Below are 13,444 nucleotides of genomic sequence, written 5' to 3' on the forward strand. Positions count from 1 at the left end.
AGGTTTGGGGGCCAAGAAGGCCAAGGAATGAAAGATAGAGCATTGTATGAGTTTTCCTTACATGCACTAAAATCATCCAAGATGAAGGTAGTACTTAACAGGGGTGGAGAAGACACCCATGAACCATCTGCCATAGGTCTTAAGTAGGAAGAACAGACAGGATGTTAGTAGGTAACTGCAATGAAGAACAGAAGAAAGTTCCATATCCATTAGCGGGAGTCTCAAATGAGCGATGGGTTTATACAAAGGTGCAGGCATTTCAGTGTGGAGACCGCATCGGGGAAAGAGAAGCATCCAGACTCCACTTACTGATGAGAAGCTAAGTGGAGTTGAGCAATAATGTGGATCAGATCGCTACTGCATAGAGCGGGCAGAGCCTTCCTGGTCCAAGGTTATATGACCATGCAATGCTTCCCAGTGAAAAATAAACTCCACTTCTAAGTCCTAAGTATTATTACAATATAAATAATAGAGATGCCCTTTAACCATTTTCTGCCCACCACCCCTTGACCTTGAATCACTCACTGTTCATCTGTAAGACAGACTAGAAGGTAGAACTGAAAATTTAGATGTCTCAGGCTTTTTCCCCCCCTAATTGAGATGTTTTATGCATACATTTAAATGTCTCAATGACCAGAATAGTAATCTCAAAGGCAATTATCACTCAAGTGTATTTGGTAGAATTAGTGTTAAATATTTTAAAGCCCTATTTAGAAAATCTCATCAACCTAACACATTTTATTGGCCAACATAAAATATACATGGGTATTAGGGAAGAACAAAATCTAACACAAAAATGTGAGGCTGGGCTGCCAACTCTAGAATGAATACCACACAGGGAAAGCCAGCGATCAACTAGCATTTCGACAAGGAGGGAAATGGCTTTATTTTTTTTTTAAGATTTTATTTATGTATTTGACAGACAGAGATCACAAGTAGACAGAGAGGCAAGCACAGAGAGAGGAGGAAGCAGTCTCCCTGCTGAGCAGAGATCCCGATGTGGGGCTTGATCCCATGACCCTGGGATCATGACCCGAGCTGAAGGCAGAGGCTTTAACCCATGGAACCACCCAGGCGCCCCGGGAAATGGCTTTATTAAGGGATTCCAATTTGTCCAAATGACAAATAGTTAACGTACCTATGAGCGATATACATAGACAGACTTCTTTTTCTTAGGCCGTGTAGTCTTTCCACCAGAAATGGAAACATATTATTAGACCAGTTTATGTTTTTATTTTTTTTTATTTTTTATTTATTTATTTATTTGTTAGAGAGAGAGTGAGCACAGGCAGACAGAGTGGTAGGCAGAGGCAGAGGAAGAAGCAGGCTCCCTGCCGAGCAAGGAGCCCAATGTGGGACTCGATCCCAGGACACTGGGATCATGACCTGAGCCGAAGGCAGCCGCTCAACCAACTGAGCCACCCAGGCGTCCCTAGACCAGTTTATGTTTTTAAAGTGATGTTGTTAAAAGTATCTCTGAATAGTGTCGAAAGTGAAATTTACAGAGAAAATAAGTGCCATTCATTAAAGATTGTACTTGGAGAAAGAAAACAGAGGGAAGGTATAAAAACAATCCTTCCCTCTCTAAACACCTCCATCTTCCCATGGGGGAAAGAGAGCCGCTCAGCAAGTTCTCCAGAGACCAAACTAGTAAAGTCACCTCCTTCTTTCTGGGTGAGTGTGGGTCCGGAGCCATAGCCACTGAATCTTTGGATCGTGTGTGATGGCGGGGCGGAGGGGGGGGGTGCTGTTCGGGGGGTGTCTCCAGAGATCACAGGCTTTCCACTGGGAAAATACAAGCGCCCCTTTCCTGCCTGTTGAAACCCCAGTTCATGTCCTTACTCATGGCTCTGCAGGTGTTCTTATTAGGTCACAAATGCTACTTCATACTGTCCTTGCACGTAAAGGAGAAAGTCAGGCAACACTGACCCCAATCCCCAAGGGGACATCCTGGGTCACTCTCTCTGTGTGATCTGTCAATGAGCCTCTAAATGTCAAACTCATTTCCTTTCCTCTAGAATTTATTTTTTCTCTTAATGTTTGGGGGTAGTCTATTCCCCCCCTTTAATTAGACACCAATGCTTTTTTCAGAGACTATTTAAAAATTCAAAAATAAGATTCAAAATAAAAAGATTCAAGGGGTGCCTGGGTGACTCAGTGGGTTAAAGCCTCTGCCTTCGGCTCAGGTCATGGTCTCAGGGTCCTGGGATCGAGCCCTGCATCGGGCTCTCTGCTCAGCGGGGAGCCTGCTTCCTCCTCTCTCTGCCCACCTCTCTGCCCACTTGTGATCTGTGTCTGTCAAATAAATAAATAAAATCTTTCCAAAAAAATAAGATTCAAAAATAAGATTTAAATATTCAAAAATAAGATGCTCACCCAAAAAAGTAAAAGTTTCTCTCAATAAAGTTAAGAATATGGTTTCCTGAAAAACACTTGTAAAGTAGAAATTTAAAAAGAAGGGAGAAAGTGATGGAAATTCATAATAAAACCCCCATTCTAAAAAAGTCCTCTTGCTGTCAGTACATGTGATATATCGGTGAATAAACCTGGGCAGGATTTCTTCATTTTATAGGTTTCGCATTAAAGGTTTCATTTTTAAAGGACTGAGATCAACCCTGCTCAAACATGAAAAATTACCACCCAATATGATCTGGCAGCAACATTTAAAACCGGTAGGTTTCTTACAGGACCTCAGACCTATGTGTTTTATCCACATAACTAGGTGTAATGCTTTCTAAAGAAATCATATACGTGACATTCATGAACCTCAGTCACTTTGTGGACGTGATTTAATGTATGAATGTTTGTCTTCCTTTATGGGGGCAATTTTCACCACAATAACAGGGTTTCAGGAGAAACTGGAGGAGTGTGGAGTAGCAGAAGGCACAGCCTTTGATCCGGGGCCAACATGGTCAGAATGCTGATTCAATCACTAACCAACTGCAATCTTGGGTAGGTAAGACCCTCTCTGAGCCCCAGACAGGTCATAAAGTAAAACATTAAAGCCTCTCCACACGGCTACGATGAAAATTAAGTTGGATAGTAAAGCCCCTGACTCATAAAAGGAATCCCACAAATGTTAATCCCCTACCGCCATTGTCCATTCTAGATACGCAATCTACTAGAATTCTTCTGGGTCCCAAAGTGCGAGCAAATAACTAGCAAATAAAATAACGTGTGCTCTCAACCTACAGCTGGCACCTCTAAGAGCATTTTTTGCAAATGGGATTCTGGCTTGATCATCCAAGTATACGGTATTCACACACGGACCAAATTTCAAAGGTTTGGGGAATTTGTGAAATTGATGGTTGTGTTCCATCTTTTATCTCCACCTCTCCCAAAAGAGATGGTATTCAATGAAGGAGTTTTAAGCAGCTCTGTGGGTGCCTATCGCCCCCTGGAATCATATCTTTGAGACAGGCACAGGTGACAAAGTGATGCTGATGTGAATGGATCAGTCTTTCAAGGCATTTGATGATTTCATAGTCAGGAAGTGCAAGACTGGTCACGTTCAAGCCCAGCATCTGGGAAACCACCTCCCTGAAGTCCACCAGCTGTAATATCAAACACACAGGACAAGGGTGAGAACACAATGTATCAACTACTGCTAGTCCAAATGCAACCAAACAAACAAACCCATTGAAAGCCCAGGTGTGCATGAGGTAGGCAAATTACTTAACTATCTTTAACCTCAGTTCTCTCATTTATATAATAAGAAGGTGCCATCTATTAAATTACCTCTAAAATGCTTTCATCTCCAACTTTTGGTGATTCCATAACCTCTTTTCTGATAAGCCAATTAGTGTTGCATTGGCTACCAAGTCAAGAATCTCGGTTAGGCAACCATGAATGGGACCCTGACCTAAGACTCCGTGTTCTCACTTCCTGGTGGGAATAACCATACACCTCCTTCCCAGGGCTATTCTGAAATTTGGATCCAATGAAACAATGACTGTGTATGTGTTCTATACAATAAGAAGTGCTTTACAAAGGTGTAGTTGTGTCCATGGGTGGTAAATCCTTATCCACTGGAATTTTAACTGGGCATGGAATCTTTTTTTTTTTTTAAGATTTTATTTATTTATTTGAGAGAGAGTGTGTGAGAGCTGGGTGGTGGGCAGAGAGAGAGGGAGAGAGAATCTCAAGCAGACTCCATGCTGATCACGGAGGCCAATGTGGGGCTTGATCTCATGACCCTGAAATCCTGACTTGAGCCAAAACCAAGAGTTGGAGGCTTACCTGACTGAGCCACCCAGGCGCCCCTGTGTATGAAACCTCTTAACCTAAAGGAAGAACAAACGGCAAGAAAGTATGAGCTGGGGGCGCCTGTGTGATTCAGTGGGTTAAAGCCTCTGCCTTCGGCTCAGGTCATGATCCCAGGGTCCTGGGATGGAGCCCCGTATCGGGCTCTCTTCTCAGCAGGGAACCTGCTTCCCCCCTCCCTCTCTGCCTGCCTCTCTGCCTACTTGTGATCTCTGTCAGATAAATAAATAAAATCTTAAAAATATGAGCTGATAAAAAAAGAAGGACTACTAAATAATGACCAGATCACATCACATAACAGCCTCCTTCACAACCTGTAACATTTGACTCTCTGGGACTACCCTTCATCCATCACAAAAGGAAAAATGGAGAGGTTGGGAAGTTGGAAACAATGGATGAAAATGTGCCTCATATTCCATAAATTCTCGTACACTGTGTACACTGTGATTCTGTGCTAGAGCAGAAGCAGATTAAGTCAGGGCTATCTGGTCAACCCCTTGGTGCGGTACCTTCCATTTTGGAAAGATGTGATCCAACAGACATTGCCTCCAGGAAAAGTGCCTTCCAAACATTCTCACCATGTCTTCATTCACTTCCCAACCTCCTTCCCATGCTGAGTCCAATCTGGGGGAACATAACACTCTCTCCAGCCTAGAATCCCTGATGAAGAAGTTCCCCCTCAAAATTTTCTCCCTTTTCACATATGGCCAAAGCTCTTAATTCCTGAGAGGTTTCTCCCTGAGAATACACACTTTATAGTTTGGCCTTCCTCAACGTTGCCTGACACATGAGCCAAAGCAGAGGCAACCAAAGAGGAAAAAAAATATATATCCTAGGATCAGAGTCCACTCTCTGCCCTTTCAAATTGAGCTTCAGAAAGAGAGGGAGATAAAAGCCAAAAGCAATGGGGGTCAGGCTGCCCGGGACAGTTTCTTTATGCCTGACCTCCTGATGTGCTCACCAGATAAAACTCTCCTCCTCACAACCAGTCAGCAAGTGAGTACTGTTTATGGCTTACATCTGGGTGAGATTGGCCATCGAGTCTGGGTGCCACTGTTTGAGAGTTGGGACTGCTTCCTGCCACTGATCTCTGATGGAGATAAGCTCTCCCTCCTGAGGCTGAAGCCTGGGCTGATGCAAACTTCAGAGGCAATCAGAGAACATAATCAAAACCTCTCCACAACCAGAAACTGGCTTTCCACAGCCTTTCCACTGCTTTGATGAGAATGTCTTTTTCTTTCCTACAATTCGTGCCATGAAACTGTGGATTATTTTTCTTAGCAGAGTAAATCACAATGGTTATTTTAATGCCGGGAAGATGCTAGAGGGCAAGCAGATACATTGAAATGATAAAGAAAACTTTGTAAATTGTTTTTGAAGAAATGTAAAAATAATTATCAAGCTTTTGAATAGTCCTTTTTCCTAAACAAGATTTCACCCCCGATTTCTACCCACCTGCTTTTCTCTCATTTCTGCTTCTTCCAGAGACTTCTTTAGCATCTTTGTTTCGCTGGTTACCACTTCCATCATATTCCTGGCCCTCTCCTTATCCTCCTGAGCCTCGTGCTCTGCGGTATCCAGTTCTGACTTGACAGACATCAGCTTTTTCTCAGCTTTCTCCTTCATCTTCTCAAGTTTGTCTCTGGACTTACTCAGGTCTTCAATAATTTTGGTCTGTTCCAAAGCTTTAATCTACAAAGTCAAGGGAATGCCAATAATTTCTCTCGTATTTGTTTTTGGACGACTGTGTCAACGAGGTAAAACTAGAAGTCAATAAAATTCACTTAATAACTTTTTTTCTAAATAAAGAATGGAATCCATCCCAGTTATACAGACTTTGCTAAGCATACATGCTAGACAAACATGTCTTAAGGCAGTTACAGCTTATAAACACGTCAGAGGACCATTATTTGGAAAATCAACGAGACAAAAGGTAGATAGCATGATTCTGGGGTCAAATATTCAAAGAAAGTCTGCTGGTACTTACTCCCAGACTCTAATATACTCCATAGGCAAAAGCAACTTGCGCTTTGGGCCTTATGAAAGGGTCATCCCCAACATAGAAACACTAGGATAAGTAAAATATCTCCTCTGCAAGTGGTCTATGACAAGGAAGCCCTCCTAAAATCCCCTTAGTGAGTCTTCATTACTACTGTAAGGAAAATCTAGAACAGCAGTATTTCAGAACTAATGCCTTCGGACCTGACCCATGAATACGGGAGGCATGAGGTGGCCACAGCATCCCACTGCAAACAAGAGGGAAGGTGTGGGGGGTGCCTCTCTCTTGGAAGCTGTCCCAGGAGCTTAAAGCCAACACAAAGAGCATTCTGGAGCATAAGGCACATTTTCTTTATTAGCTTAGTATTTAAAATTTTGCCAGATCTGCTTACAAAAAAGAATTTGAACAAAATGTTGAAATTCTAATCAATACCATAACATGGATGAACTTTGGACACTACAACGGATAAAATAAGCCAGACACAAAGGGACAGATAGTGTATAATTCTATTTATATGAGGTACCTGGATAGGCTAATTCATAGAGAGAAAATGTGGAACAGAATTCCATCGCCAGGGGAAGAATGGGGAGTTATTTAGTGGGCACGGAGTTTCGGTTTGGGAGGATAAAAAGTTCTGGAAATGGCTGGTGGTGATGGTCGCACAACACTGTGAATGTATTTAATGCCACTGAATTGTGCACTTAAAAATGGCGCAAATAGTAACTTTTATGTTATGGATATTTTACCACATTTTTAAAAAAGAATTGGAGGTAGTTTTACATATCCGACACAAAATTTTTAACAGCGACCATTACAAATAAGTATGAACGAGCTACCATTCAGCATCCACGGGGATGGCTGCAGTCAAAAAGAGAGACAGCAGCAAGTGTTGGCGAGGGTGGGAGAAATCGGAGCCCTCACACACTGCTGGTGGGAAGACAAAATGGTGCAGCTGTGGGAAACAGTTTTCCCGGTTTTCAAAATATTAAACACAGAGGTAACTCATGAGCCAGCAATTCCACTTCTAGGTTTATATATTCGAGAGAATTGAGAACTTCTGTCACATAAAACCTGTCCACAAAGGTTCACAGCAGCACTACTGATCATCGCCAAAAAGTAACAACAACCCAAATATCCATCAAACCGGTGAGTAGATAAATAAAATGTTGTACATCCGTGCAAAGGAATGTTATTCGCCAATAAGAAGGAATGAAGTACGGATACATCCTATGGATGAACCTCGAAAACCTTTTGCTAAGGGGGAGAAGCCAGTCACACGAGACCTCTTAGTGTATTATTCCATTCATATGAAAGATCCAGAAAAGACCAGGGACGGGTGGGAGGGGAGACTGTGGGATAACTGCCAATGGGTTGTTTTCAGGGTTGATGAAAACATTCTGAAGTTAGATAACGGAAATTTGCTTTCATCTACTATAACACACACGACTTCTTAAGAAATTTAGTTTCTGTTCCCGCAGAGAGGCGGCTGATGGCAGCCATGCCTGGACAAGTTCAAAGCTTTGAACTGCCTCCATGCAGGAGAAAGGAAATCCTCGGGAAACGGACAGCTGTTGTGGGACTTGCCATGGGGAAGGCATAAAAACCACCACTGTAGCTTGAGAAATCCACGGGCAATACCATGCCAACCACAGTGGAGGGAAGGAATTCAGAGTCAGTTTTTGAGCCAATGAAATGGCACTAGAAGACCAAGTTTCTACCACCCACGAAGTGCAGGTCTGCAGAGACTGACCTTGGACATCAGGCATGGATTCCAAGTTATGAAAACCCACATGATCAATACAACGTGCATCCTACCCATAAACGTTTTTGAACATATATGTATATTTATTTATAAATTAGATCAGCAGGGGTGCCTGGGTGGTTCAGTGTGTTAAGCCTCTGCCTTCGGCTCAGGTCATGATCTCAGGGTCCTAGGATCGAGCCCCGTGGGGCTCTCTGATCAGCGGTGTGCTTGCTTCCCCCTCTCACTCTGCCTGCCTACTTGTGATCTATCTCTCTCTCTCTCTGTGTGTGTGTCAAATAAATAAATACATCTTTTTTAAAAATAAATAAATAAATTAGATCAGCTACTGCTCTAAATAATGTAGTCAGTCGACTATCAAATATGTTACAAATTGGGGACTGAAATCTTTATCAATTTTAAAACAAAGTTATCTCCTTATAAAACAAAGAGATTCCCCTCATGTGCAAACCATCATACGCTACAGAGAGACTATGTGGCCAAGTGGAAATTTGCTGGGATTGGGATACTGAATTCAAAAGCTTGTATTAAAGGATATGTTCAGCCTTTCTGCTCAGATTAGAAAAACATTTACAGTGGGCTATCTACCAAAAGTGACGGAACACAGCTTGGAGAGCTAGAAGTCCATAAATCAGGTCCTAATGAGGAGAATTCATAGCCAAAAATTTCTGAAAAATACGAGACTTTATCACAATCCTAAAGGCTGCCTCAAATCTTGTCATCGGGGAGCAAAGGCGAGTCATGGAGCTCTGAGCCAAGCCACCAGAACAGAACTAAAAGCCAGGGGATGCCAGAGACCTCGGGCTCCTAAATCAAACCCAACAACCGAGATTCTGGGAAGTGGGGTGTGGCTAAGCTGGTTTCTTAATCCTCCGGAAGGAGCTTCCCAGATCCAGCCCAGAGTCCAACAAGGGCCTGTGTCCCTAATGGTCTTCCAGTGGGGCAGAACTGGTCATCGACAAGACCTATGTGCTACCCAGACCCCAGCAGGGATGGAGAAGGCTCCAAGTGAGCTTTACGTCCTGGGAACACTCTGTCTAGTGTCAGCCTCCTTGAGCGAAAAAATGTCAAAATCCAGTGAACAGTTCCCTCTCACGTTACACAGGCCCAAGGCTCTGAAAGAGATGGTGACGGAATTTAAAATCTGATGGGTCGATTCCCCCAGGGGATCTAAATTCTCTAGCTGGAGGGCTTCCAAGAAGCCACATTGAAAATGCAACCCTTTGGGAGCTCAGCTCTATACATAGGCGCCCTGAAAACCGGGAACCGCAAAGAGGGAGAGCATCCCCGTGGCCCAAAGACATGCTGCGCCCTTACTAAAGAGAATCACAAGGATTCCAGCAGAGGGAAACTGAAGCAGAAAACAGGGAGGTGTTCGACGCGGCAATCTGAGCACACCTCTGCTCCCACCGCTCTACAGCCCGAGAAGTCCTTCCTGTAGGTTCGGCTCGCTGCACGCATTCAAAGTAGGGAGAGTTCAAACTCAATTCCAATCTACTCTTGGAGATCCACTGAGCCCAAGATGGTAGGTTACAAGAAATATATATAAAGAAAGGCTGCACTGACTGGGTTGGAGAAAGTTCTAGAGTAGAGAAGGAGCATGGGGAGTCCTGCATGGGAGATGATCAAGAGAGACAGCAAGAGGGAGAGACCTTGGCTGCTGGTTAAAGGATATTATTCCCTTTTGGTGTTTCCGTGAGAGGCTAAATGAAGGTAACAGTGGTTTTTCAGGTTTTGGTTGTCTGACTACTGATTAGGGGGCACAGCTCCCTACTAAAATTGGGCCTCGTGGTACAGATGAAAAGCCGCTACCTCTCCACCCAATATCTACTCTTTCTTTTGTTCTTACTGCCCAGAATAGACCCATTTCTCAAGCTGACTTCATCTAAGGGAGGCCTAGGGACTACGTTCTGGCCAACAGAGATACAAAGCATTGCACTGTTCCTGGAAAGTGGCCTATCGGGTGTCCCCCTGGCTTCCCTCCTCGCCGGTGGCTGGAATGAGGCTGGAGCCCCGGCAGCTAAGCTTGTGTTAGGAAGCGGCATTGAGGATGAAAGCTCTTGCCAGAACAGTGCGGCAGAAAGAACAGGCCAGGGCCGCCGATGACCACAGAGCCATTCTGCGAAGCATGGCAGGCCTTCTTTTCCGTGAGAAAGGGCTCTGCTGTCTAAGCCACTGTTATTACAGGGGTGTTCCAATATATTCCACTGAAGCTAATCATAACTGACACAGGTTAAGAAGCAACTGGCGTTACAGGAGTGACACAAAGCATTGTCTGGGTCCCCTGGAGTTCTGCCACATGATTTCAGTGCCTGCACTTTCATGTGCACAAAAACCTATGTTTGTGCCAATCAGTAGCACTACTTTAATTATTCTAAGTTAATGAGAAAAGAGCAATGGTGGAGTTATGACACAAATAATGTGTTCCTGCCAAGGGAAGGCCAAACTACATCACTGTGTGTATACAAACAGCACATCTGCAGCTTCCAGTTAAAACACGGGCTAGACGAAATGCTCTGTCCTTAGACGGACCACAGGCACGCGAGACATCGGAAGAACCCAGGCCACAAGCAGTGGATACTACACATGCTAATTAATGGTGATTGTAGTGAAATAACATAATCCAGCACATTGAATTAATATCGTTAATGTTTTCCATTCAACTTTTACACTCCACTTTGCTTTCTAAATGGTCTAATTTTACAATGATAAAAATGTAGCAAGATTGGGGGCGCCTGTGTGGCTCAGTCGGGCTGACTCTGGGTTTTGGCTTGGGTCATCATCTCAAGATTGTGGGATCGTACCAACACCACCCCCCCACCGCCGTCAGGCTCCACACTCAGCAAGGAATCTGCTTGAGATTCTCTCCCCGTCCCTTTCCCTCCCCCTCCGCCCCTCCGCCCCACTCATGTGCGCACGCGCTCTCTCTCTCTCTCTCTCAAATAAATAAATAAAGTCTTAAAAATGGTGAAAAAAAATCTGTTAACCACTTTTTAAAAAATGAAGCAAGATTAAGAAGTTTTTATACGGTGTTAAGTTTATATATATTGTATACATGAAAGCAATATTATAATAAAATTATTTTGACTCAACGCAGGGAGGGGAATCTGTAAGAGAATATTTTTCTTTCCAAAAGAGATTTTCTACAGTAATCGTGTTTGCCTGCCAACTTAAAATTTAATAGTTTTCTGGAAAGGTCTACATATTCCTGGTTGAGAATTCACAGGGAAATGTACTGCATAAGTCGTAAAAAGGAAGACTGGGATAAACTAGGAGTCAAGGTCTTCAAGCATGGTTTTGCAACAGACAGAGAAATGCGCTCAAAAACTCTACACAAATCCTCCCAACAGCCTTGCTCATAATAGCCAAAAAGTGAAAACAATCATAATGTCCATCAAATTTTGAATGCATACACAGTGGGTGGTGGATCCAAATGGTGGAATATTATTCGGCATACGAAGGAATTGTAATGGTTAATATTATGCGTCACCTGGGCTGGCCCACAGAAGCCAGATATTTGGTGCAACACTGGGAGGGCACTGGGAGGGTGTCCTGGGGAGAGATTAATATTTAAATGAGTGGGCTTTCAATAAAGTAGATTTCCCTTCCGTAGCGTGGGTGGGCTTCATGCAGTCCGTTGAAGTCCTGCACAGAGCAAAAGTGACTCTCCCTGAGCAAGAGGGAATTCTATCAGAATCCAACCTTTACACTTGAACTGCAACACCAGCGCTTCCTGCCAGCCTACCCTGCAGATTTTGAACTTGCCAAATTCCATAATAATGTGAGCCAATTCTTTAAAATCAGTCAATCTCCCTGTAGCGCTCCCTCCGTCCCTCCCTCTCTGATATTATACACACACACACACACACACACACACACACACACACACACATAGATCTTGCTCCTCTGGAATATTTGGATAAAATAAATATATTTCATATACATGTATATATGTATGTATTTTATGTATGCATTTCATATATATATATTTCATACATATATATGAGAGAGAGAGGATATAAAGAGAAAGACAGAGAAATACTGTTAGTTCATACATATCTTATTAGTTCTGTGTGTATATAAGAGAGAGAGAGAGGGAGGGAGACAGACATACCCTATTAGCTCTGCTTCTCCAGAAAGCTCTAATTTAGGAATGATGTGCTAACGCGTGCACAAGACGGATGAACGCTGGAAACTAAGGGAAAGAAGCCAGAGGCAAAAGGCCACATATTGTATGATTCCATTTATATAAAGTACTCAGAAGAGGCAAATCCATAGAGGCTGGATATAATTTAGTGGTTTCCAGAGGCTGGGTCAGGGGGAAATAGGGAGTGAATGCGGTAGGTATGGGATTTGGGTGGGAGGGCGGGTGGGGGGTACAACAAATGATCTAGAATTAGGAAGCAGAGATGTCTGAACAACCCTATCAGTGTATTAAAACCAGTGAACTGTGGGGGCGCCTGGGGGCTCAGTCAGTAAAGCAGCTGCCTTCAGTTCGGGTCATGATCTCAGAGTCCTGAGATCGAGGCCCGCATTGGGCTCCCAGCTCAGTGGGGAGCCTGCTTCTCTCTCTCGCTCTGCCCCTGCTCCTGTTCTCTCTCTCTAATAAATGAATAAATTCTTCAAAAAAAGAAGCCAGTGAATTGTACACTTTAAAAAGGTGAATTCTGGGGGTGCCTGAGTGGCTCAGTGGGTTAAGCCTCACCTTCGGCTCAGGTCATGATCTCAGGGTCCTGGGATCGAGCCCCGCATCGGGCTCTCTGCTCAGCGAGGAGCCTGCTTCCCTCTCTCTCTCTGCCTGCCTCTCTGCATACTTGTGATCTCTCTCTGTCAAATAAATAAATAAAATCTTAAAAAAAAAAAAAAAAGGTGAATTCTGGGACACCTGGGTGGCTCAGTCAGTTAAGCATCTGCCTTCAGCTCAGGTCATGACCCCAGGGTCCTGGGATCGAGCGGTACATCAGACTCCCTGCTTGGCGGGGAGCCTGCCTCTCCCTCTGCCTGCCATTCCCCCTGCTTGTGCTCTTTCTCTCTCTCTCTTTCTCTAGTGCTCACTCTCTCTCTCTCTCAAGTAAACAAATAAAATCCTTTAAATAAATAAATAAATAAACAAATGGGTGAATTTAATAGTATGTGAATTACATCTCAATTTTTTAAGGCATAGAAATGTAGTTCAAATTATTATTTTCTGTATCAACCTTCCATAAATGGCGAAATTAATTCTTAATTCAATAAGTGTAGTGGGTTGAACTGTGTCCCTCCCCACCAAAAAATAAATATATGTCCACCCAGAACCTCAGAATGGGACCTTATTTGGAATAAGAGCCTCTGCCGGTATCATTAAGGAAAGGATCTCATCATGAGATCATCCTGCAAGAGGGTTTCCCCTAAATCCAGTGGTGGGTGTGGCTTATGAGCCT

At 43.6% G+C, this 13,444-nt stretch overlaps 1 protein-coding gene across 1 annotated transcript in view; it reads right to left on the bottom strand.

Annotated features, from left to right (window-relative positions):
- Positions 1-879: 879 nt before the first annotated feature.
- CCDC170 (coiled-coil domain containing 170) overlaps positions 880-13,444 on the bottom strand; it is a 98,819-nt gene continuing 86,254 nt past the window's right edge. Inside the window, exons 12-13 of the mRNA XM_080805727.1 lie at positions 5,719-5,955; positions 880-3,554 (exon numbers count right to left, since the gene is read on the bottom strand). Of these exons, the coding sequence (XP_080661853.1) occupies positions 3,354-3,554; positions 5,719-5,955 (438 nt within the window). The 3' untranslated portion in view covers positions 880-3,353. The remainder of the gene's footprint in view (positions 3,555-5,718; positions 5,956-13,444) is intronic.

This window comes from Martes martes (genome assembly GCF_963455335.1).
Source record: "Martes martes genome assembly, chromosome: 6".
Taxonomy (NCBI): domain Eukaryota; kingdom Metazoa; phylum Chordata; class Mammalia; order Carnivora; family Mustelidae; genus Martes; species Martes martes.